Source organism: Lygodium microphyllum, chromosome 10 (genome assembly GCF_053477565.2).
Source record: "Lygodium microphyllum isolate KBCC chromosome 10, Lygodium_microphyllum_v1.1.10, whole genome shotgun sequence".
NCBI classification, from domain to species: Eukaryota; Viridiplantae; Streptophyta; class Polypodiopsida; order Schizaeales; family Lygodiaceae; genus Lygodium; species Lygodium microphyllum.
In genome coordinates, this window is record NC_141144.1 from 80,903,275 (window position 1) to 80,929,541 (window position 26,267).

Below are 26,267 nucleotides of genomic sequence, written 5' to 3' on the forward strand. Positions count from 1 at the left end.
GGTCAGGGGTTTCTAAACAGCTCATCTGAGTCTACCCTTTACGTATGTAAAGAAGGGGGATCTATGCTGATTATATGTCTTTATGTTGATGACCTTTCGCTCACTGGAACACATGCTGATCAGATTTCAGCATTCAAACAAAATTTGCAGTAAACTTTTGACATGTCTGACTTGGGAATTTTGCATTACTACTTGGGCATCCAGTTCATAGATGATGCTCGAGGTATTGGGCTATCACAATCAAGGTATATTGGGCAGCTTCTTGAGAAGTTTGGCTTACAGGATTGCAAGCTAGTTTGTACCCCCATGGAACCTGGACTGAAACTGTCATTACATGATGACAGTGATTTGTTTGATATACATATATATGCTCCTGCAGTTGGATGTCTTATCTATCTATGCAACACTAGGCCAGACATACAGTTTGCAGTTTCAGCTTTGAGCAGGTATATGCATCAGCCACGTATGTCACATTGGCAAGCTGTCAAGCGTGTTTTTCGTTACTTGCAGGGTACTCGATCTCTTGGGTTGCTTTATGCCAAGGGGGGACCACTGTAGTTACATGCTTACAATGATTCTGATTGGGCTGGTGATTATCATACACGTCATTCCACTAGTGGCAATTGTTTCTTTCTTAGCTCTTCTTGCATTTCTTGGCTTAGCAAGAAACAATCCACTGTTGCCACATCGTCATGTGAAGTTGAATACAAGGCAGCTTTCACTACCACAGTTGAATGCGTATGGCTTAGACGCTTGCTAGTTGATCTGGATGTATCTGTTACGGGGCCTACTCCTTTGTTCATTGACAGTCAGAGTGCCATTGCAGTGGCACGGAACCCAGTGTTTCATGCCTGCACGAAACACATTGAGATCCATTATCACTTTGTCAGAGAGAGGCTATATGCAGGTGATATCAGCCTTGTCTATTGTCCTACCACTAGTAATGTGGCAGACATCTTCACCAAAGCTCTTCCTCGTGACAAATTTGAAGCATTTCGCGATGCTTTAAATTTGATATCCTTTGGTGGCGGATGATCCTTGTACTCTTGATCACTCTTCACTCCAAGGGGGTTTGTGGGTATTTGACTCACGCCTCGCTTACACCTACGCTCATATGGGAGTGTCGGTGATCAGTAGGACACTGGGGCACTTTTTACTCTCGGTAGGAGAGGTTTTTTCCCCCAGACTTATAGTCTTATTTTCGTATGTGCTTATGTGCTTATGTTACACAGTTATGGGCACTTACCGTGTTCGGGTGTGGACACTCCCTACAACCCTAAGGTTTAAGGATTGTATTTTGTACCTTCACCACACACTCTTTTAGTCTATTCTATTGGGTGTCGTGCTTCACTCTGTCTCTCACACTCTCACACTGTCTATTGCACTCTCAGCAGCACCTCGATTCTATCACCCCCTCACAATAATGTCTGAGCCACCCAGCTTGCTGTACCACAAGTACAGACTCAACCATGAACTGACTAATTTGCTAACACCACCCTCTCTCAGATCATGGGTGATCTGATACAATACAATATACAATGATAAGGTTGCATCATAGTACACATAACAATGTCCATCATAGTAGAACCATGGATACCCAAGTAGTGGGTGTGCAAGCCACCACCAAGGTGCCTCCGAGAGAACCTGATGTCGATGTCAATCATACCAACTCGTGAAGATAGAGAAGATCATAGCAGCTCTCAATGTCTGTCAACAATGCCTCTGAAGTCGCACACATGACCATCCTGGCACCAATGCCGCAGTGTAGAAATGACCATGAATTCCACGTCTTTGGCCAGGCCGCCAAAGTGTCCCCTCATGTGAGCTCGAGACGAAAGCCACCCGCTCTCTGTCAAGTAACCAGCCCATCATGAACCTGGATGTCAATCCCAGCTCCAGGATTTGTACCTGCCAAACTTTGGTCGATGCATCAGGGATGTCCCTCTTTGGATCTTGTGAATCTGTATAGAAATATAGATGAGGCATGGCTGCCCCATCTGACCACCCTCTCACACTCCCTTTCTGGCATTGGAGAGTCGTGAGGGATGACCTCATCACCACCACTAGAAAGCAGTTGAGGAAGGGGCCACTAAACCCTTCCCACGATCCTAAGAAGAGGCTCCGCGCCTTGGACTTCGCCTTGGCCAGAGGAGGATCGAAATCTGAGGCAGAGGATGACTCATCGGAGGAGCCCGCATCCCGCTTCGTCTTCTGCTCCTTTTTCTTCCTGGAAGCCGCTAACTCGTTGCAGTCCTTTCGTAAATGACCCTTCTTGCCACAGTGGTAACACTAGGCCTTCGACTTCTTCATCGTCAAACCCCTCTTTGAAGCTGCAAAAGTCTCACGGGAATCTCCATGTAGTATATCATCAGTGGATGTGCATGGAGGAGCCATCTGTAGAGGATTTAGAAAAGAAGTAGAGAAAAGAAGGTATTTGGAGAGGGAACACAGCCAAACCATGAGCACAGATTGCAAAAAGCAAGAGTTCACATATAGTATAAACCAAAATCTGATTAAAATAAGACAAACGCTACTGTTAGAAGTCCAAAAATCTATCAAAAACTGCCAAAAACAGCAAAAATGGCTTGATAATGTAAGTGCCCAGCCAAGAGGAGATGTAGAGACACCAAAACGCAGGCTGAAACAGATGTGTAGGCTCTACGGATACTGTCGTCAGCAAAAAACACAAGCAAAACAGGGCGCCTGGTTGGAGCAGTAGCCGCCTGATCAGTAAGGGTTAAAATAGTCCTGAAATCAGCAAGAAAACATAGCAGAAACACAAATCCTGAAATTTGATACCATGTCAGAAGTGGTGCAGCAATGGAAGCGTAAACATAACCTGTAATAAACTGCTGAAACACAAGAAAAAAGAGAAAGGGAAAGAAAGAACACAATACAGATGAGAACTTAGATGTATGCTTGGGAAATGGAATCCATATACCAAGATATGAGACAGTACAGTAGCAATGTGAGTCACTGGTTGTGGAGGCACTGGCACATGCTCCCTGTCTCCAAGAACTGTCAAGTGATGAATGAATAAGTGAAGGAGGGAGCCAGACAATATATAGGACAAATAAATGCCCAAAATATGATTGGTCGGCCAGCATTAAATGCTGGTTGACTGGCTGCAAATAATGCTAAAACACCACAAATGCCTGTAAATAAAATGCCTAAATAATTTATGAGCCTAGCCTACTGAACCACAAGTACAGACTCAACCACGAACTGACTAATCTGCTAACAACGTTACCATACAATCATCCATTCTTGGGTTTTGGGATAGTCAAGCTAAGTGGTGTGATCGGTTGCTTCAATTGCGGAGGTTTAAGCTTCCTTACCAAGGGGAAGTTTTTATATGGAAGCTTCTTATTGGGGTCTCCCATAGGGATATGTTGCATGGTTCCCAGATCTCCAATGGTAGATGTGTCTTTTGTACTACTTGTGATGAGACTCTTGTTCATATTTTTATTTCTTGCCTAGTTGTTGGAAAATTCTAAGGTTTCATTTTCCAAGTATAGACTTCGGTGACACGTTAGTGTACAACCATCCATTCTTGGGCTTTGGGCAAGATGTTGTCCATGACCCTTATTAATTCAAACTTCATAGCTACACATGCGTACATAGACATTATTTTGTAAGATGTGAGAGGATGCACAGATTTCCAAGCTCAGCTGAGAGTACAATTGATAGTGAAGAGAGCGTATGAGTCGACTCCTAATGCAATTTTTTAAGAGTGTAATGTGCAAGTACAAGGTACAACGCTTAAACCTTAGGGTTGCTAATGTGTGTTCACACTCGAAAGGTGTAAAACACGATAAGTGCCCAAATTGTGTGACATAGGCACATAAAATAAAAGAGAATAAATTTGGGTGAAAAAATCTCTCATAAGGAGTGTAAGAAGTGCCCCAATGTCCTATTGAAGATCACCGATACTCCTTTGTGAGCGTAGGCATGAGTCTAACCCAACAACCCCCCTTGGAGTGAAGAGTGATCAATATACAAGGATTATCCACCAAAGGAGATCATATTTCAAGCATTGGGAATGCTTCAAATTTGTCATGAGGAAGAGCTTTGGTGAAGATGTCTGTCACATTACTATTGGTAGGACAATAGACACGGTTGATATCTCTTGCATGTAGCCTCTCTTTGACAAAGTGATAGTGGATCTATATGTGTTTTGTGCATGCATGAACCTTGGGTTCTGTGCCACTGCAATGGCTCTCTGACTGCTAATAAACAAAGGAGTAGGCTTCGTGACAGATACATCTAAATCAACCAACAAATTTTTCAACTATGGTAGTGAAAGCTGCCTTGTATTCAGCTTCACATGACGATGTGGCAACAATGGATTGTTTCTTTCTTAGCCAAGAGATACAAGATGAGCCAAGAAAGAAACAATTTCCACTCATAGAGTGACGTGAATCAAAATCACCAGCCCAATCAGAATCACTGTAAGCATGTAGTTGCAGGTGTCCCCCCTTGGCATAAAGCAATCCAAGAGTCCTAATGCTCTGCAAGTAACGAAAAACACACTTCATAGCTTGCCAATGTGACATGCGTGGGCGGTGCATATATATGCTTAGGGCTGAAACGGCAAATTGAATGTCTGGCCTTGTGTTGCATAAGTAAATGAGACATCCAACTGCTAGAGCATACGTATGAAAATCAAACAAATCACTGTTATCATGCAAGGATAGCTTGAGTCTAGTCTCCATTGGTGTGCAAACTCGCTTGCAATCCTGTAAGCCAAACCTCTCAAGAAGTTTACGAATGTATCTAGACCGTGACAATACAATGCCTCTAGCATCATGAATGAACTGAATGCCCAAATAATAGTGCAAAGGCCCTAAGTTTGACATGACAAAAGTTTGCTGCAAACTTTGTTTGAGTGCTGAAATCTGATCAGCATGTGTCCCTGTGAGCAGAAGAACATCAACATAAAGACATATGACTAGCAAGGATCCCCCCTCTTTACATGCGTAAAGTGTAGACTTTGATGAGCTGTTAATGAACCCTTGGCTCAGTAAAAAGGCATCAATTTTCGCATACCAAGCTCGGAGAGCTTGCTTCAAACCATACAAAGCCTTTTTTAGCTTACATATAAAGTGTTCGGATCCCACAACTGCAAAACCAATGGGTTATTGTATATACACTTTTTCTTGAAGTTCCCATGTAAAAATACAGTCTTAATATCAAGTTGGTGCACAGTCCAACCATGATGGGCAGCCAAAGCAACCATAGACCGAATGGTAGTCATGAAGGATGTAGGAGCAAATGTCTCCTCAGAGTCAATTCCTTTCTTTTATGCGTACCCTTTGGCCACAAGCCTGTCAGAGTGCAGCGATACGGAAGAAGAGAGAGAGAGAGAAAAGGAGATCGTGTAACCGCAGAAAATCTGAGGTGTAGTATGTTGTATAAGAGTGCAAAAATACACAAGGGGGTAGAGAAAATATCTGCCTATGTCTCCGACTTGATGACCTCGATCTCCGTCAGCTCGAGCACAGTCTTTCTCAGCCAACAGATTTCAAGATCAGAATTTGAAATAATGAATAATGGAGTGTGCCACAAACCGGCTATAAATAGCCGAAAAAATAGGAAATAACTGCAGCAGGTCGGTTGCATTGAATGCAGCTGACTGCAGTAAAAAACTGTCCGACTGCAGGTGCTGACGTGGCATTGCCGTACTCATTGTCCAGGAAATGACTGGCTAACACCTCCTCTCAAATCCTAACGGGTCAAAAGACTGAGGGATCTAAAATGTTGCCGAAGAAGAGCCTGGGGAAGCGCCTTCGTAAACAAATTTGCAAGATTATCCTCTGTCTTGCAATACTCCACTTCAATGGTCCCATCTAGAAGCTTCTCCTGAATGAAGTGATACTGGATCTCAATGTACTTCGTCCGGGCATGGAATACTGGATTCTGTACCAAGGCAATGCAACTCTCATTGTCGCACCGTAGAAGAGTAGGACGGGTCTGGGGGCAACAAAGCTCCTCCAACAATCTCCGAAGCCACACAACCTCACATGTGGTGGAAGATGTAGCCCGATACTCCGCCTCAGCAGAAGAAAGGGCTACCGTGGGCTGCTTCTTGCTACTCCAAGAGATAACACCTGTACCCAAGGTAAAACAATAGCCTGTAGTAGACCGTCGGTGGTCCACATCGCCACAATCCGAGTCACTCCAACCTGCAAGAACCAGATCTGAAGCATTTGAACTTGCGGGATAAGAAATCCCTAAGTCAGAGGTTCCCCTCAAATACTAAAGAATCCTCAGGGCAGCCTGCCAACGCACCTGTTTGGGTTCAGTCACGAACCTTGCCAAAAGACCCACAGTAAAACAAAGATCAACACGAGTGTTGAGAAGCCAAATCAAGGATCCAATCAACTAACGGTAGCGTGATGCATCCATCACCGAAGAATCTGAGTGTGAAGTGGCCTTTCAATTCGGATCCATAGGAGTAGTAATGGGCCGACAAGTCTCCATCTCAAAAGTCACCAAGAGCTCTTGAATGTACCTCTGCTGAGAGATGAAAATTCCCCTCTGAGACTTATAAATCTCGTGACCCAAGAAGAAATGAAAAAGCCCCAAATCGGTCAGCTCGAATGCCTGATGTAAAGTTGTCTTGGTCTCTCGGACCTTCTGTACATGATCCCCTGTCAAAATCAAATCATCAACATATAACACAAACAACACACGACCAACCTCGGAAGTGTGCACATAAAGCTGTGGATCGGCCTTGGAGCGTCGATATCCCAACTTCGATTGAAGAAACGAGTCAATCTTCTCGTTCCATGCACGCGGAGCTTGCTTGAGGCCATTCAAGGCCTTTTGCAACCTGTAAACTTTCCCATCCGAGGATCCAAAGCCAGGAGGCTGCTCAACATAGATCTCCTCTTGCAAGTCACCATTCAGAAAGGCTGACTTCACATCCAACTGATAAACAGGCCATCTCCTATGGCCAGCCAAGGCAAGAACAGCTCGAATAGTCACCATACAAGCAGTGGGGGCAAAAGTATCATGGGAATGAATGCTTGGGCGTTGAGCAAAACCTTTAGCAACAAGGCGAGCCTTGTGCTTGTCCAAAGAACCATCGCTAAGGTACTTGGCCTTGAAGACCCACTTGACACCAATCACCTTCTTGTGAGAGGGACGAGGCACAAGAGACCAAGTGCCATTCCTCTCAGTAGCCTCCAACTCGGCTTCCATAGCCTTCCGCCAATGATTAGACTGCAAAGCCTCCTTCACTGAAGTGGGCTCACGATCCTGCATAACATGGGTCAGCAAACAATAGTTGGAGCAAACAAGCTCCGAAGAATGTGCGTGGGTCCTCCGTGACCTTCGCGGTCCATCCTGCGGTTCCCACTCCTTAGGGATCCCTTCGATCCCTGAATCTTGGAGTGTGTCACGGGCCCAACGAGGAGGAGGATGAACCTCTCCTTGTCGCTCTCCATCTGTTGAAGACTCAGGAACATCCACCGGCGGAAGCTCCTCGGGGGTTGCTGGTGGAAGAGAAAACTCTGAATCAGAAGAAGAATCTCCATTAAGAGGCTCTGGCTCCAAAGGAACTGTCTCGGGAGCCCAACTCTCCCTTGGATCTCCAAGGACGGGGTGCTCCTTACCTCCCTCTGTGGCCGGAACTTCCACGAATTGCACATCTCGGCTCGTGTAGACATTCCACTTGACGGGATCAAACAAACGATAACCTTGGAACTAGGAGCTATAGCCAACAAAAACCTGTCGTCGGGAAGTCGCCTTGAACTTATCACGTTGCGTCTTCAGAATATGTACATAAGCGTCACACCCAAAGATCATGAAATAAGAGACATTAGGCTTAGTCCCGAGGTAAGTCTCAAAAGGTGTCATCCTGTCAATGGCCGAAGTGGGATATCGATTGAGGATGTGAACTGTGGTAGCCACTGCCTCGGCCCACAGAAACTGAGGTGTTTGTCGGTGCTCCATCATGGTGCACGCCATCTCGATCACACTTCTGTTCTTCCACTTCAAAATGCCATTCTCTTGGGGAGTATTGGTGTTAGCAAACACCTGGTGAATACCCCTATCTGCACAAAAACGAGCAAACTCATTAAACATAAATTCACCTCTCTTGTCTGAATGCAATGTCTTCAGTTGCCAGCCAGAACGGTTCTTCTCAAAGAGAAGCCAATCCTTGAAGTGAGAGAAAGCCTCTGACTTCAAAGTCAAGAAATAGGCCCATGTCATTCTGCTGTAGTCATCTACGATCAACATGAAGTACAAGCTCACTTTCAGGGACTTGGTCCTCATGGAGCCACAAAGATCCATAGATACAAGTTCCATTGGTGAAGTAGACCGCCCAGAAGCTTTGTTGGGAATCACATCCCGATGCAGTTTCCCATGAATGCAGGAGACACATGGCTGATGGCTCACCACTATGTCCGGCAATCCTCGGACAAACGACCCTGGGGACGCCTTCCGAAGGTACTCGTAGTTCAGGTGGCCAAATTGAGCATGCTAGAGCTCGGACTGTGTCTGAGAAGTACGAAGAAGAGAAGTAAGAGTTGAAGAAGACTTCAATTTGTAGACGCCATTCTCCTCATACCCTACAGAGATAACCTTCCTCAAGCCACGATCAAGGACTTGAATAATATCACTGCCAAACTCCACCAAGAGGCTGAGAGCACAAATCTTATGGACGGAAAGTAAATGATACCCCAAACCTGCACATGCAACACCTCAGAGGTGTAAATACCACTACGTCCATCTGGAATAAGCTGCATCTCACCGTGCGCAACAATAGACATAGAAGAGCTGTCTCCAATGAGAATCTGCCTACGTGAAGGTCGCAAATGGACAACACCAACGGAAGAAGGAGTCATGTGCCGTGAGGCACCACTATCCACAATCCACTCTCGAGGTTGGGAAGCTGCCATCGCAGCATTAGAAGTCTTCGGTGTAGAGTCCTCAATGACTGCTAAGTGTAGAAAAGCAGCTGATGAGGGTGCAGCCGCCGCTCCAGAATCCTTTGTGTCCTTCTTCTTGGTATCCTTCTTGTCTTTGTCGGGGCAATTCTTCTTCTAGTGACCGGTCTTTCTACAAATATGGCAAGTCCATTCCTTCTCCTTGTCCTTCTTGGATTTGTTGTCCTCCTTCTTCTTCTTTTGGTCCTTCCCCTTCTTCTCAGAGGCTTGACCAACCAACGCCTCCAATTTGGAAGCATTTTGTCCCTTCAATTGTTCCTCTTGGTCCAAGACCATAGGAACCAACTCTTCCCACCGAAGAGTCGACTCCCGTCCTGATGCAATAAGAGCGGAATAAAAAGTACGAATCGTGGCGGCAACTGGGATAGTAAAGTGATCGCTATTTCTTCGGAGGAAATAGACTTCCCTGCATTTTGAACCTGCATCTGAAGCTGCCGAAGCTTATTGATGTGTTCTCGAAGCGAAGAAGACTTATTCACGGACAATGTCCGCATCTGCACCTCCAAAGAAACCCTCTTCATCAGGGTCATCCGGTTGTACATCTAGTTGAGCTCCAACCATATCTCACGAGCCACTGTTAAGTGCTTGATATGAGCCATAACGACAATGGTGCAAGACAGAGACAGAAAAGATCGAATCCTGGCATTCAGTTTGTCCCAATGAGACTAGGCCTTGGTCAACTCCACATGAGCATTGGAAGAGAGTTTGGACTCATCCCTCACCGAGGGCCTGTTAATCTCCTCCATCACTAGTTCCGCCAAATCATAAGACTCCAAGATGGCCAACATCATCACCCGCCAGATGCGTTAATTGTCACCATGAAGCTTTTGATACGATGGAAGAGTTGGTAGGACATGTACCTTCTTGTCCATGATCACCTGGAACTCCAAATCAGTCTCTGTAGACATGTTAACCTGCAATACCTGCACAAACGCAAAATCAGCCCCCTCTGACTGTGAAAACGCAGCCTTCTAGGGCCGATTCCTCCTCTGCCCAAATCTTCTTCACCCGCCGGAGGCGATGAAAAGGTAAAATCTGCAATGGAAGGCCTCAAACACAGCCTTCCTCCCCTTCGAACAGCAATAACCTGCCGCAAATTCTCCGATTAGACTCCTTTCCCACATGCCCATGCTCGCTTCAGCCTTGATCCGATGCGCAGCCCTCCCGCTTGCCCTCGAATCCTGGAAACGCAGCCTAGTGTCATGCTGAAATCTTCTCTTCAGATAGGTTCAGCCCTCAGTCAGTCCATCTTCACCGCTCTGATACCATGTCAGAGTGCAGCGATGCGGAAGTGTAGGACAAAGACTGAGAGAGAGTGAACACAGAGAGAAGAGAGAGAGAGAAAAGGAGACAGTGAACGCAGAAAATCTGTGATGTAGTATGCTGTATAAGAGTGCAAAAATACACAAGGGGGTAGAGGAAATATCTGCGTATGTCTCCGACTTGATGACCTCAATCTCCGTCAGCCCGAGCACAGTCCGTCTCAGCCAACAGATCTCAAGATCAGAATGAAATAATGAATGCTGGAGTGTGCCACAAACCAGCTATAAATAGCCGAAAAAATAGGAAATAATTGCAGCAGGTCGGTTGCATTAAAAATAGGAAATAACTGCAGCAGGTTGGCTGCGGCTGCATTAAATGCAGCCGACTGCAGTAAAAAACTATCCGACTGTAGTAAACAGTCTGACTGGAGGTGCTGACGTGGCACCTGCTGATGTGGCACTGCCGTACTCACTGTCCAAGAAATGACTGGCTAACAAAGCTTGTTGTCTGGATCCATCTGCATTCCTTTTCAGCTTATAGATCCACTTTGTACCAATGGCTTTCTTCCCAACAGGCAAGGTCACTAAATCCCAGTTTTGATTCTTCATGATAGAATCAAACTCAGCTTGCATTGCTGCCATCCAATGCACACGATGTTGTGCCTCCTCAAAACTTTCAGGCTCCTCATCATCAAGTGTATGTACTGTCATAACAAACTCCATTCTATTTGCATCATCATGCAGACGAGCTTGTCTTCTAGTACAACCAACAATAGGAGCAACCAAATGACTATCTTTCATAGTCTGCACAAGTACCATCTAGGCATTGGCCTAGCTTCCTGATTGTGTACAAGCTCCTGCTAAACTTTAAATTCAATATCTTGCTGAATTTTCAGATCAGCCATAGGCTGATTTTTTGCATTACTCAATGAAGCAATTGGCTGAACATTATGTTCACTTGTTGAAGCTCCAACAGTATCACCGAAAGAATTGGGCAGCAGCCCTTCAAATACATCATTGGCAGCCTGATATGTATCAAAACCAGCAAGGGATAATTCTGATTTTTCATCAAAAACCACATCCCTGTTGACAAATACTTTCTTAGAGACAAGATCATACAAACTATATCCTTTGCTCTGGTGTACCCTATGAAAATGTATTTAACAGCCTTGTTATTTGTTTTTTTTCGTAGTACCTTGGGAATGTGAGCATATGTAAGATTCCCAAAGTACGAAAATGTCCAATAGAAGGTTTCCGGCTGTTCCAAGCCTCAAAAGGCGTAACACTCTTTAATGCCTTGGTAGGGGACTTGTTCAAAACATGGTAAGCACACATAATTGCTTCCATCCAAAAACTATGTGGCAAACTCTTTGCTTTCAGCATACATTTGGCCATCTCCATGAGTGATTGATGCTTCCTCTCTGCAATCCCATTCTACTGTGGAGTTTAAGCAGTAGTGTACTGATGGACAATGCCTTTCTGCTTCAAAAAAATATTCAACATAGAAGACATACATTCCTCCCCTTGGTCTGAACGGAGAGTCTTAATCGTGCAACCAGATTGATTTTCAGCAAGTTCTATAAAAGCCAAAAATGCATCATACACTTTTGACTTTTTCACCAAAGAGTAGACCCAACAAAAACAAGTAAAGTCATCAATGAAAGTGACACCACCCAATGACTTTGTCTGCATAGAGCCACATACATTTGAATGCACAATCTGTAATCTTGCTCTAAATGCAACATCACGAGGAAATGAAAAATGATGCATTTTTTCCAAAATGCATCCCTCACATATATGCTCAGGAGGTCTCTCCAAGAGATGTAAACCATCAAGCATTTGTGTATGTTGTATAAGCATCAAGCTGCGATAGTTAACATGCCCCATGTGAGCATGCCATAATTTTGCTAGTGAGGCAGCAAGAGTAAGAGTAGATGATAGATAGACTGATTGATCTACTGAATAAGCATCTATTTCATATAGTCCATGACATAAAGTGCCAGTCAAAAGCAAAGTCGTGAGTTCTTTATCTCTGACCATACATTTTTCATCATCAAATATAACTTGCAGGCCGCACTTTGCCAAAGAAGAAATAGACAACAAATTCTTCTTTATGCCTGGCACAAATAATGCATTGTGCAAACGGAGAATAGAGCCATTAATGGCTGTCAACACAATCTCCCGAATACCTCTAATAGGGTGCGATGCATTGTTGGCACGTTGCACATACTTGCCAATAGGAGCTGCAATAATGGAGGAAAAGAAATCCTTGCGGGATGTAATATGCGTGGAGGCAGCACTGTCAAAGAACCAAGTACTCGTATCCTCAGTAGAGCTAAATGCTCTATCAGCCCAAGAAGAGTCGTAATTGCAAGTGTAGAAGTAATAGTGATGGTCTGTAACAAAAGACGCGGACTCAGTAGTAGTAGAACATGCATTAGAAACTAACATCCCTGACTCCTTCTCCTTGGCTATGCGCTTCCTGCATTTTGTAATGTAGTGACTTGGCTTCTTGCAATAGTGACACTTGCCCTTCTTGGCTTGCATGCTCCCCTGTTTCTTGTTACTCTGTAAAGTACCTGAAGTCCCAGAGCTCTATGGAGCATTTTTAGCTTGGCTTCCCTTGCCCTTTTGCCTTGCCATAAAAGCTTGCTCAGAGGCTATTACATCCACCCTAGTGTTCTTTCTTGTTTGCTCTTCCTCTAAGAGAAAGCTAACCAATTGAAGGAAAGTAAGTGGCTGTGGGGAAATCCTCATGGTGAGATTTAAGGTTGTATGAAAGGCCAAATACGAGGGTGGCAATGAAATTAAAGTAGTAGAGATTAACTGTGCATCCGAATAATACTCATCTACATTCATAAGCTACTCATGCAAGTCTTGAATTTGTCTTGAATTTTATTGAGATGATCCTACATAGAATCACCTTCATCCATCTTTACAGTCTCAAGCTCTTTCTTCAAGAAAGTGATGCGTGTCTCATTTTTTCCAGCAAACATTTGCTCAAGGGTCAGCCGTGCTTCTTGTGAAGAAGGTGCAGATTGTATGTGAGGGATGATAGACCGTTGAACTGCCAGTACAATCAGCGACAATGCTTTAGCATCCCATGTGTCCCTAGCCTTTTGTGTTGCTGATCATTGGGAAAGTGACTGAGCTGGAGCGGGCTGAGTGAGCCTTTGTCTACATCCTCTTGGAGGAGGTGTGACAGGAGCCACAACTCCAGGCCGAACTTCTTCACCATTGATATAATCCCAAGGATTCTTTGCAATCAGCACATTTTTCATCATAAAAGATCATAGAGAATAGTTCTTGCCATCCAACCTATCCTCCTTGGACACATACATGAATAGATCACCGTGTCTTGATTGGCCATGGTAAATGTCACTGATCAAAGAGCACAAGAGCAATACTTCAAGTTGGATCTGAGAATTTTGAGAAATTACATGAAGCACCCTGCTATAATTAGCAAATCTAATCACACTCTGTCACAAAACTGTCTGATGTACACGCTGTCCAATGCATAAACAATGCTCAACAGCACATAAAAATGCAAAAGCTGCAAATTTGTTGTCCCAAACTGCACAAATTCAGCCTATTATAGATTGTTACTAATGTACATTTGCCAATGTCTGAGCTGACATCAAAAGTCCCAAATTTTTGGTGCAAAATTCACAAAATCTTTGCAATAAATGTGTCCCCGGCACTTGCATAAATAGAGATATGCTGCCTGGGCACAAGCCCCTTCCAAAATATTAAATTAGAATAAAAAATGGATGAATTTTCTTTTACCTCTGTTTTTTTTGAACAGGGTGCAGGTGGCTGAGCTGGTGGTTCAGCTGGTAGCTTCAGTACTGACGGAGGGCTAGGCGGTGTTGTCTATCTAGGGAACAAGGGCGTTGGCGCTGTGGTGGTGGACCTTGCAGATCGGCGGGCGTAGTTAGCCTAGTTGGAGACGGACACAAGCAGTAACGGTAGGTTTCATCAGATAGGCGGATGATGCAGTATTGGAGTAGGTGTAGGTGATTGGTGTTTGGGGAAGGCGGGTGGCGTCAGTTGGTGCTGGCGAGCTAGAGAACAAGGTTTGGTGGGCGCTTGACAAGAGGCGCAAGTTGCACAGGCAGCGGGCTTGCTTAGTGGTGACACTGGTATGGTTGAATGCTGCCTATGGCGGTGGAGTTGCTAACACTATGGATGGTGGTTAGTTGGTGGTGGCCACTAGCTTAGTTGAGCTGAGGGCCAGCTCTGATACCAAATGTGAGATGTGAGAGGATGCATAGACATTGAAGCTCAGTTGAGAGTACAGTTGACAATGAAGAGAGTGTGAGAGTCAAGACACGACTCCCAATGCAATCATCAAAGAGTGTAATGTGCAAGTACAAAGTACAACCCTTAAACCTTAGGGTTGCTAATGTGTGTTCACAGCTGAAAGGTGTAAAACACGATAAGTGTCCAAATTGTGTAACATAGCCACATAAAATAAAAGAGAATAAATTTGGGGGAAAAAACCTCTCGTAAGGAGAGTAAAAAATGCCCCAGTGTCCTACTGAGGATCACCGACACTCCTCTGTGAGCATAGGCAGCATGAGTCAAACCCAACATAATTCGAACTTCACACATACACATGCATGCACAGAGAGAGAGAAAGAAAGAAAGAAAGAAAGAAAGAAAGTTATTAATGTCTACAAAAGGCCAAGTTGGCCTATGAGACCAAAAGGTTACATACAAAATGTTTGGGAAGTTTTCCAAGTCCCAGTAAAGCTACTGTCTAGTGTTATGGTGAACTAGGTGAGTAGGTACAAAATGGTATACAGACTCTATACAATCTAGATGCACTTCAAGTGCAGTGTGGAACTGCTCATGGAGCGTGGTCATCTTAAGATGTCCCATATGGGCCTGTCTAGCATGGAGAGGTTGAAGTGGCGGGGTATGGCTACCTGGTGGCGTTGTAGTATCTGCTATATCTGTAGGTGATGTCTCCTGCGGGGGCATGGGCCTGTTGGGTGGCGAGCTCTGCCTCTCTTTGTAGCTCTATCCAAGGTGACTCCTCGAGGTGGGGCCATTGGTCAGTTGGCTGCAGTCCTCGTTGTAGAGGGGGTGGCTGAGGGTCTATAGAAATCTTGGAGGGTGCATTGCTGTGTGTTCCCGGCTGTTGGGTCCCGGACCCGTAGAAGGTGGTTGCTATGTTGGCGTGGCTCCAGGAGGAAGAGCCTGAGGCATTTCTGGTCGGGGAAGTCTAGTGTTTGGGAGAGTGGCCCGAATCCCTCCTTGAAGAGAGAGAGAGAGAGAGAGAGAGAGAGAGAGAGAGAGTTATATTAACGTCTACAAAAGTTCAAATGGGCCTATGAGAGAGAGAGAGTTTGAAGCTTGGAGGACCCCTCCTCAACTTGCCATCGCCATCATGGTTGCCATCTCTCCATGTTTTCTTTGTTTCTTGTACCTTGACAGATTGGAGAAAACGTTTTTGGGAGTGAGAAGATCATTGATGATTTCATTGGTCAAATCATATATCAAGGGAATCTCCAATTGTTGGAGATTGGTTGCTAGAAACAATAATGGACATGGGTTAATGGTCACTGCTTACTTAAGTGAGAAACCCATTAGTACCAAGGCTTGACAAACAAAATAACCAAATTTTGTGGCTTTGCGAGTTTGTCATGGGTGGAATGAAATAGGTTATCTATGGTAATTGGTCATTGGTCTAGTGTTACTTAGATTTCATCATATCCATGGCTCTTATAGGATAATCCCACTAGAAAAGTCCATGGAAATATTGTGTGTTGTTGATTGGGATTGAAAGCCTAACTTGTCTATGCCATTTTGTTTGTTAAGTTGACACTATAGGCACTTGCTCACTTACCTTTCCCAAAAGGATTCAATGTGTACCCAAAAAAGTAGAGACTATTTGATGCCAAAGTCCAATGTATGCCAAGGTGTTGTATATTGAGCTAAGAAATGCATGCCATGTTGATTAGCCTCTTAAACAGCCCCAAATCATGCTTATTTAATGAAAAATGCAAAATTGGTGTGCGGTTCGAGAGAGTTTTTGTGAAACCCTAATTTGGGAGGGTCCATCCACATCTATAAGTGGACAAACTGCCCCCATTCAGCCTTCATCCCTTCTATGCAAGTTTTTTGCATTCACGTGAAGATCTCCGCCATCAGCGTTCCTCCACGTAGCTGTCCTACCTTTGTGAATTCTGCCAACTCCATCTCCAACTTCAGGTCTAGCTCCTAGCGATTGCCCTTCCAGCTGCCGCCTATTGCTTGTTGCTTCTTCCACTGCTGCATTTGGTTCCAGATAGCCATCGTGAGCCCGAGTCAAAACCTCTTTTGTTGTGTTTGGTAGTTTTAGCTATCGCTGCACCCTTGTGTATCTCCATCGTTGTCGCCAGGCATCCTGCTACTTCCAATAATTTGCACCTTTGGCACACTCAAACTGGTAGGTACAACACTTTGGATCCATATTTAGTGGGATGTCATACTCCGATACTCATCGCTTTGCCCTTGAGCATATTGTACACTCTTACATTCATTTATTGCATTGATTCATTGACTTCAAGAGTTCTCCTTCTCTTTGTGTTTGTGTTCATGCATGTTGAGTTGTGTGTTTTGCATTTTGCATTAAGGGTTTGAGTTTTGTACGTCATTGCCTATGTCTTTGTGTTTTTATTGTGGTTGTACACTCGTACACTCTGTTTTCTCAGTGCAAATCCTAGCAGTTTCTTCACATGGTTTTAGAGTCGGTGCTCTTGTATAGAGTTCATTGCGGATATTATGGAGTGCCAGGTTTCGTGTGAGGCACATGAATGACTCGTAATCGAATCACAATGTCTTAGTCACCTTCTTCTTGGGACCCCATGATGTCTTATTAGGCTTCTCCATCACTAGAGGCCCTAAGGAGGCATTATGGACTCGGTAAGGAAGATGACACCCCACCTTCACTTTCTTTGTTTTCTCCTATTCTAGATTTTAGTCTCATGACAGCGGAGGAGTTTGAAGAGTACTTGCACATAATGTATAATGGATCATACATCCCTCCTAGCAATGTTGCTACACCATTCGGACCGGTTGGAAAGGTTAGTCACCTCTCCGATCATGGAGGACACACAACATTTGGGACGATTGGCGACCCATCTTCTTAATTTCAGCCAGGCCCAGTGTTAGGTTCGTACAACCCCTTTGAGTCGTATGAATTAAAATTCTCTCTTGTTTCTCATTTTGTTGTGCAGGATTTATATGATTTTCTGTATGTAAATATGAATAGAGGGGCCTCTCAAAGCGGGCATCCTTCATCATGTATATCCACATCTTTTGTTTCATTTGAGCATGTAAGCCACTCTTCTCAAATTCCTCCCATCCCACCCACCTCTTCTAGCCCACACCTCGATTTCCTTGCTCCTTCACTCCAAATGCTTAGATTACACTCCAAATCCATATTCTTCACAATGGGAGTTGGAGCCTTTGTTTTTGCTCCTAGCACATTCTCATTCTCTATTCCATACTCGCACTTTCCTACCTCTTTACATCATGGTACATCGTTAAGGAGAATGCCACCCTTTAACACTGGACCCTCCACATACCCTCAAGCCACTTTGCACCATGGGGCCTTGTTACAAGGCATTCCACCCTTTATTAATATTCTCTTCACCTTTCCTTCAGTGAGCACTTCATTTTTCATTGGGATGATTGTGATGGGCATCCCTCTTACTACCTCCAGTCACCTATCTCCTTTGACCTCTCAGATGTAGGAATTTCCATGCTTTGCTTACGGTGTGTCATCTCACATTCCTTGGGTCATTTCTACATAGGGATTCCCATCCTCTGCTCCATGTGTTCCTATCCCTCCACCAAGGGCTCCTCATGCAGTTACCATGCCCACATTTGGATCCACTATGCACACTTCTCGTATGCATGGTGGGCACTCCGGGATTGCTTCCCTAGTGTACTCCACTTTCCCATCCTATCACCCCTATCCATCCTACCCCCATTACACACCTTATCCATCTTCCAGCACTACCACTCTTGTTGCAATGGCCAAGAATGCCTTCATGGATAAAACTTATTTCAACGGGTCGAATTTTACCACTTGGTTGAAGTTCATGCAACTAGTGCTTGAATCTCTGGGACTTTGGAACCTTGTCATTGATCGGACCTTGGATTAGCTCACCCTGATCTCATGTGTCAATGGAGAGTCCACAATGCCACAGTCAATGTTGAGTTAGTGTCGACAAATACTTCCATTTTATCCAATGCATTATCTCACTACCTATATTGCCGACCTTCTATGAGTTTGAGTGTTAGCTCTTGCATTATGCATAGTTGCACGATCAAGTCCACAAGAAAGTCTCCCTTAGCCTTACTCTGAGCTAAGGGGATTGGTTGCCTCTTGTTCATAAGGAAAAACCCAACAATGGGAAGCACTCGCAAGATGTGAAGGCAAGCCAATCAAAGGGTAATGCCTCTTTCTTAGACGGAACGAAAGAATCAAAACCCATTTGGTAACAACTCCCTAAGAAAATAGGTTTTGCACATATTGCTAGAGGTGAGCCATGTGGACAAGGAGTGTTATACCAAGGCCTAGGGTCTTCCACCTAGAAAACCACAATAGATTGTTGCGACTGTCTCCACTCCGGTTGTCCAATCCAGTGGGGTTATGCCTCCCACTGATGCACCATCTGTCCTAGTGGCTAGTGGACATGTGGCACGCTGAGAGCCTGAATAGTCTATATCTTTTACTACTTCTAACAAATTAGCTGATTGGTCTACTAGTATCGATCCCATTGCACTTCACGTATCCACTTCACATTCACCTTGATCTAGGACTATCTTACCACCTTGTCAAGTGTTTCATTGGTAGAGCCTTGCTTGTGGGTGTACACGATGGTGGCCACATTTTTAGATTCGTTGCATCGTTGCACTCTTAGGTCTTTAGGCTATTGAGTTGGGCCCATAGGATTTTGTCCTTAGATTTTCATTTTCAAGTCTTGCGTTGCATTCACTCACATACACATACACATTTGCATCATTTTGTTTTTTGGAGCATCTCACAACTGACCTTTGTACTTGCAGATCTTCATCTCCCTTTGCAGGAATTTGTTTTCACTGCAGGGCTAACATGCAGGATTGCACCGGTCTTGCTTGGGCTTGAGACTTGGAATGTGTGCTGTTCTATTCATGGTTCCATCATCTTAGGAGTTTTACTCTTCTTCTAGCATGGAGGCTTTCCCTCCAGAGGTAGATCATACAATATCTCTCTTGATGCTATCAAGGTGGTGACTTCTATCTTGTTGGGATGATTCCTCACATCATGGTTCTCGGCACCACACGAAGACCAACATCTGGCTCCTATTTCTCATTTGGTTTCGACATTCTTGGTTGAGAGGGGTTCATTACTCTGCTTCGTATTCTCTAGGTTTCTATACTTGTCTTCGACATCGGCCTTTTCCCCTTGTTGTACCTTCTCCTTTGCATTGCATGATCTCATTATCTTTGTAAAAGGTGCTTGGGCAAGCGAACAATTTTCCCATGAGGGACACTGTCCAAATGGCACCTGCTGCACGAGTATTCTTAGCATGTAGCATACTATGCATCTCATTGTGCAGAGCACCCCTAGGCGGATCCTAAGTTGTCTCCACCGCGGTTCTTACACCACACCATCACTCCTTCATCACCCCTTTTCTTGTCATCAACACCCTCGAGTGGATGGGTAGTGTGTCTATTTTGTGATGTTTTGGACCTAACCATCCCTTCTCATTCTCCTGTATTGTATAGTTAATCAATCAACCACTAACCATCTCTCCAAACACCTATTTATTTAAAAAAGAAAACAAACCCACACAGTTCATTGTGGTTCCATCCGCCTTTGCAGGACTCAGTAGGTCACTGCGCAGTCTCGACGAGCACCCTTTTTCCGATGCCTATTCCTCTCTGGGTGGCTACTTGGACTCCTTGGTAAGGTAATCATCGCCTTTGTAGACTCGGTAGGCCAGTTGGTAGCCACTATGCACCCTTAGGCTACCCCCATTTAGTCTTCATTCTTTCTATGTAGATTTTTTGTGTTCACGTGAAGATCTTTGCCTTCAGCTTCACCTTCAGCCTTCCTCCACGTGGCTGTCCAACCTTTGTGACTATTGCCACCACTCCATTTGCTGCTCCAGCCCCTGGCGACTACCCTTCAATTGCGACTTGCTGATTGGCGCTTCTTCCACTATTGCGTTTGGCCCTAGACAACCATTGCGATCCCTAGTCGATACCTCTTCTGTTGTATTTGGCGAGGAACCACCTCTAGGACCCATGGTTGGCACAACCAAGTCATGGTTGTCTCGCCCATTAGGACTAAGCACACCCTCTAAATAGCCTGCCACTACCTTTATATCTCCTTGCAAACATCATAATCCTTGAGCTATTCAAGTGTCACTCAAGAAATGTAGCTCAAGGGTAACTATCATTAGCATGTGAAAGAACTCAAATTACATGGTAAATGGGCATTGGACAGTGTTAGGAGCTTGGTAGCTCAAAAGCAAGACCAAAGGAATTGTTAGGAGCTTTATAGCTCAAGGACATCACTAAAGGAACTTCAGGAAAGTGCATTTCTAAGGTTCAAGCAAAACTTGTTTGCCCTAGTAAGAGTTGGCATTTTAAGTCCAAGAAGGTGCTTTGTGACTTATGCATTTTCAATTCAAACAACCCTTTTAGAATTTAATGCATTTTAAACAACTCGTGGGACTAGAGCTGGTGGATGCATAGCTCATGAGATTTTGGAGCCAAGGGATGCATTTGGAAAGCTGATAGCTATTTGCAGGTTCGAATTGGTTAGGTAAGGAATAGCTGTTTTCAATTCAAACAACCCTTTTAGAATTTAATGCATTTTAAACAACTCGTGGGACTAGAGCTGGTGGATGCATAGCTCATGAGGTTTTGGAGCCAACGGATGCATTTGGAAAGCTGATAGCTATTTGCAGCTCTCCTCTCTTCCATTGTGAGTCACGAGTTCGTTTTCAGCCTCTTTGCCTTAGCTTGCTTCAGAATTTGCAGGTTTCAGCTACGGAGAACGTGTTTACATCATGCATGAGGGTTAGGATAGCAGCCAATCTTCTCATCTTGGCATGTGGAATTAATTGGACAGCTTCAGAACTCCATTACTGATGAGTATAGCCACATCTCTTTAGGACAGGTTATAACAAGTTACAACACTATAGGTTGAGAGATCTTCTCCTCCTCTAAGATTGGAGCCAGCCCTCCTTGGCAAGGGTTGTAGAAGACCTGATTTACCACAAATTACAACAAGCATTAAAATATACAAATTGAAACTACACTTTACCACAATGATTTTGGACAGCTGATTGGCCCCAACAATTGGCATCCCTTGTGGTATTTCTGTAATTTGTATTGCCAAAGGTAGGAGTACAATGAGATATGGTTTGATCTTCTTCAATCTTCAATACAATGGCTGTCATAAATGGCCCAACACCTCTTGAATCAATTCATTCACCTCTTGGATCAATTTGTCCCTTGGTTGTTGTACAATCCGGGCACAATTGGGTCTTCGATTTCTTGCATGCAGGCCACAGTAAAGGGATAATGGGCTTACCCCTTGGATCAACTGCAAATTCTTTGTCTTCAGCTGCTACATGGAGTATGGGGTCTTCAATAATTGGGCATGGATCTCAAGGTGACAGGGAAACCTTAATTGCTGCAATAAATTAGGGTTTCAGCAGCAGTTTCTTCAATTGCTCTTTACCCAAAGTTGGAAATGGTTGAGAATTGTTGAGGGAATGTTAGAGGATGAGAGAAAAAATCAGCTGAAGGGAGTATCTTTTGAATGGTAGCTTTGATGGCAATTTTGATGGTGTTGACAACTTTGAAAGGGGGGTAAAGCTCTAGTGCCACTGATGAGCCCTCCTATTCTATTGCCGCTTCTCACTAAGGTGGAGAAGGAAACCTGCTGTCCCTGTCTTGTTGTGCTACGCAATCAGCAGTCGCTTGTCTTAGAGCTAATCCGGTAGCTCCTCCTTCCTGGCTCTGAATGGCTGCCCCCACACTCAGCCAGCCCCAAACAGCCTTCTCTTAGCGTGCGTGGGCAAATTTTCCACTTGATAGCCTTCTAAATGCAACTTTCAGCAAAAATTAACTAATTTCAGAATTTAATTTCTGAAAACCAAGATTAATTATTCCTTTGTCCTTACCAAATAATTTGTTAGTGCCCATTCACATTTAATGTGCTAACCCCCATGGAATATTTAATTGTCTTAAACATTTATTGGCTTAGGATTAGCATTAATTAAGTAATTAATGCCTAGTCCCCAATGTCACCATTGGACACTTTAATAGCCTAGACCCAAACTGAGACCAGGCACCCACAAATACCTGTATGGCATAACTTTATATGACTTTTGCCAATGTCACCCATTGCCCGGTTGGGATACCTAGGTTATCAATGTGACTTAATTAGCTTGCAGTTCACATGTGCCTCACTTGTGCACAACATAATAATGCGAAAGCTAAGCATTAAGAATGCATGTCCCAGCGATAGAGATCTTGGCCGTCATGCACTTCCTAGACCATTGTGTTGTGGAGATAATGAGTTTCTCATAGTTCTGTTGTGAGATATTCCTTTGTTTGTGAGACGAATACTGTAGGGGATTCATGGGGACTTTGTAGGACAGATATCTAAGCAAATGCTCCATGAATTTTAGCCTAATTGTTGGCTGCCATTTCTAGGGTTTGGTAGGTTGCAGCATTTGGGTGGACGTTTGAAAAGTCCAAAGTTGGTTGAAGGTGACAAGGTCATTGAGCTTTTGTATCAAGAGCAACTGCTGGAAATCTAGTCTTGTGTAAATTATACAAAGCATTATCCAATATCCAAAAAAAGTATTGAAGGGCGTGCTAGGCATTGGAGCCAACAAGTGTCATGTGTGGTGCAGAGGTGCTCTAGCTCCAATTGTGTGTGGGTTTCAATAGCTAAATTTAGTATTGTGCTGAATCAAGTGCTTTTTTAAAAGGTTTACTGCCTTTTGGAATATGGAAGCCTGGTTTTGGTGTACACTGTACTGAGGTTGTGTATCGGAGTATTCTAGAAAGCACACACTACATGGGCTCCCTCTCAAATTGTGTATCGCACTCGCCATGTGATGGGGGTTACCATCTTTACTTGCCATGTTGCATCTGATACGACCACTTGCACACGTGTCCCGCCCCTGTAAACATTACTGTGATCTTAGAATGTCTATGGATACTCAACAAGATAACACTGTGAATACTATTTGTGTTTCTGTTATGGAAACCTGGCCACTGGTTTGCAGTTCGTTTTCCATTTGTTCAAATCAATTGTGAATGTTTGATGTGGTGTTCGAACTGTGATTATTTTGGTGCAAGTAGTTAAAGTTATCAAGGAGAAGCGCTCGGGAGTGGCAAACATTGTTAAAGAGGAAGATCTGTTGATAAATATCATGGTGCCTCTGTGGTTTAACTGACACAAATTCTGCTAGGTTGATTTTCTTCTATTCTTGACCTCAAATGATTAATTGTGTATGGATCTGCACAAACTGAATTGCTTCTTACAAAGATGCATACTTGTTTGTTTGTGTAGTGGTGGTTACTGCTGTGACAGATCTGAAGAGCAAGCCACGGTTCTACTCAACACCTGATCTCATTGCTTTCTGTCGGCAGTGGAGATTGCCAACAAATCATGTGTGGCTGTTTTCGTCCAGGTAATATTGATCAATTCTCTTAGTCTATTTGTTTACAATGAATGCACACAGAAAGACTAAGATTGCTTTTGATATTAGCAGCACTGAAAGTTCTACACAATATTTTCTAAAAGGAGGATTGCTAATTTGGGGCTTGTACATGTGTTTGTTGCTTTATTTACTGGAAGAAAATCCGCGACATCGTTCTTCACTGCATACGATGCACTTTGCGAGGAAGGTACAGCAAGCACTGTCAGCAAAGTGCTGGATGAGGTCGCAGATGTGTCTGTTCCAGGTGCCTCTTTAAAAAATTTGAGCTGTTTGAAAGCTGTAATTTATGGAGAAACTCTGTTGGATCATCAAAGAAGCTAGTGCAATGAAGAGAGTGTGATGAGGATGGCTTTTGCTCTCACCTCAATAATGGGCGTTTGTTAGTCTGATGTCTGGGCCCATCTATGCTGGATAGACCCATGAAGGACGTCACAGGATGACGTTGGTCCTCTTCCCTTCACATCCTGTCATGCCAGTTTCACACTCATCAGCATCAGCATCGGCATCAGTATCACATTCATCAGCATTTTTTCAGATTCTAATTTTCTTTTTTGCCCAAATTTCCATTGTTCCAAGCTAGAAAATTTTTTCATCTTGTTTTCTTTTTTCTATCCAGATACATGATAGTCCCCTGAGTTTTAGATTTACCTGTCTTGTGTCTCATAGCACAATTTTACCTCTTGTAGACATTAAGCTGTCTTTATTTCTTTCTCCTGTGCAACCGTCTGTCTGCACTTGTGAAAAGCACTATTGGTATGTGGTAGAAAAAACTTTAATATGTTTTTGCAGAGAGCTGGTGTTTTGGGTAGAGAAAATCTTGCATGGTCACTCCTTACAGCTGGTGTTTTGTGGGAGCACATGTGAAAACACATAACTGGGCCATGTTAGTCTTTTGGTGCAAATAAAGGCTGCACATCATAGGTTCTTCTTTTTGTAAAAAGGCTTAAAGGGGAATTAATGAAAGATAGCAAGTTTGAAGCAGCACTATAGGTCATTCGTTGATTGTACATGTGATGCAAATGAACCACCTCATGGCATCTCAGTAACGCAATGCTTCAGTTGTTGAGCAGTAGGCTCTTAAGTCCCTGTGGGTTCCGCTTCTTATCATCCTGGTAATTCTTTACCTTCTCATTTTCAGCAACCAAAAGCCATATGGAGGTACAGGGAGAGATTCTTGAGGGTCTTGTAGCAAGAATAGTAACTCCGCGTAGTGTGGAAAGGTTGGGGAGGGTGTTACAGGAATTTCCAGTAGCCAACTTAAAAGGTATTCTCAAAGCAGCTCTTATCTATTGTTACGAATGATTATAAGATTCAATGGGTTTTTTCATGGTTGTTTCAGATATTTAAATCAGAAGCATTTAATTTTGTGGATGATGTTCTGAAGTTATTTTCCACTTGTTAATCAGACTGTGCGCAAATACTACCAAGTCTCCGCACTATATGTGCTGCAAATGAGGGCAATGAGAAACAGGTCACACCTAATATCTTGTCTGTCCTAGTATATCTAATGTGGATTGCAGGTTACTGCTTTTCATAGGACACTGCAGGACTTTGTTTTAAAATGTGTCCTTGGTTGGGGATATTATTTGTTTTTAAGAGCTGTTGTTAAAGGGAAAATGTAACACTTTTTCTCTTGTGAATCCAACAGCAAATCAAGGCACTGCTTACACATGTTGGCCCAGACATGTGTTCAGATTGGTCAGACTGGGCCTCGAGTCAAACAGATTCTTCACTTCTGAATAAATTTCTTAAGGCAGCTCCTTTGGATCACATGACTTCTAAGTTCCAAGTATGGTTTCTTCTCTTCTAATGCAAACTTGAAGTTGTTACACGCCCAGGTCATTGTCATATCTCCATCCTTAATGAAACGATCCTTTGGCGTAACTTAATCTTAAGCTCCTTATGGGAAACGTGAAGTTGGTGAATAGAAGTGTATTCTTGGATCTTGGACTAGCTAGGAAGAAGAAACAGTATTTTCTGTCCTATTCAAGGATCTTCCATAAACTAGCTCTTTTGTAAGCGCTGTACAGGCAATTGACAAGCCTGGCTTGTTTGGCTTCTTCCTTTATGTGCTGGTGCAGTCCTTTTTCTTCTATCTGTCAGTCTCCATACTTGTGCATGGGTGGTTTCCTTTTGCCTTAGTGTGAAGGCTAGAGATTGAGGTATCAAATGTTCAGAGGAAGATTATACAATGTTGGCATATGTCCATTCTTATTCAAAATTTGCTTACCTACTTTTATCATATGAGGGAGAGATGGTGGATGCATGATTGATGGTTAGATTGACAGCTTAGACCACTTGCATGTTGATAA

The 26,267-nt window shown here is 43.7% G+C and overlaps 1 protein-coding gene across 2 annotated transcripts in view; it reads left to right on the forward strand.

The window, feature by feature from the left end:
* Positions 1-26,267, forward strand: part of LOC148030213 (tRNA ligase 1-like) — a 222,489-nt gene that overhangs the window by 47,322 nt on the left and 148,900 nt on the right. For both annotated transcript variants that reach the window (XM_087686482.1, XM_087686483.1), the window contains 5 exons: positions 23,805-23,925; positions 24,093-24,199; positions 25,094-25,219; positions 25,362-25,426; positions 25,604-25,744. In XM_087686482.1, the coding sequence (XP_087542608.1) occupies positions 23,805-23,925; positions 24,093-24,199; positions 25,094-25,219; positions 25,362-25,426; positions 25,604-25,744 (560 nt within the window). The remainder of the gene's footprint in view (positions 1-23,804; positions 23,926-24,092; positions 24,200-25,093; positions 25,220-25,361; positions 25,427-25,603; positions 25,745-26,267) is intronic.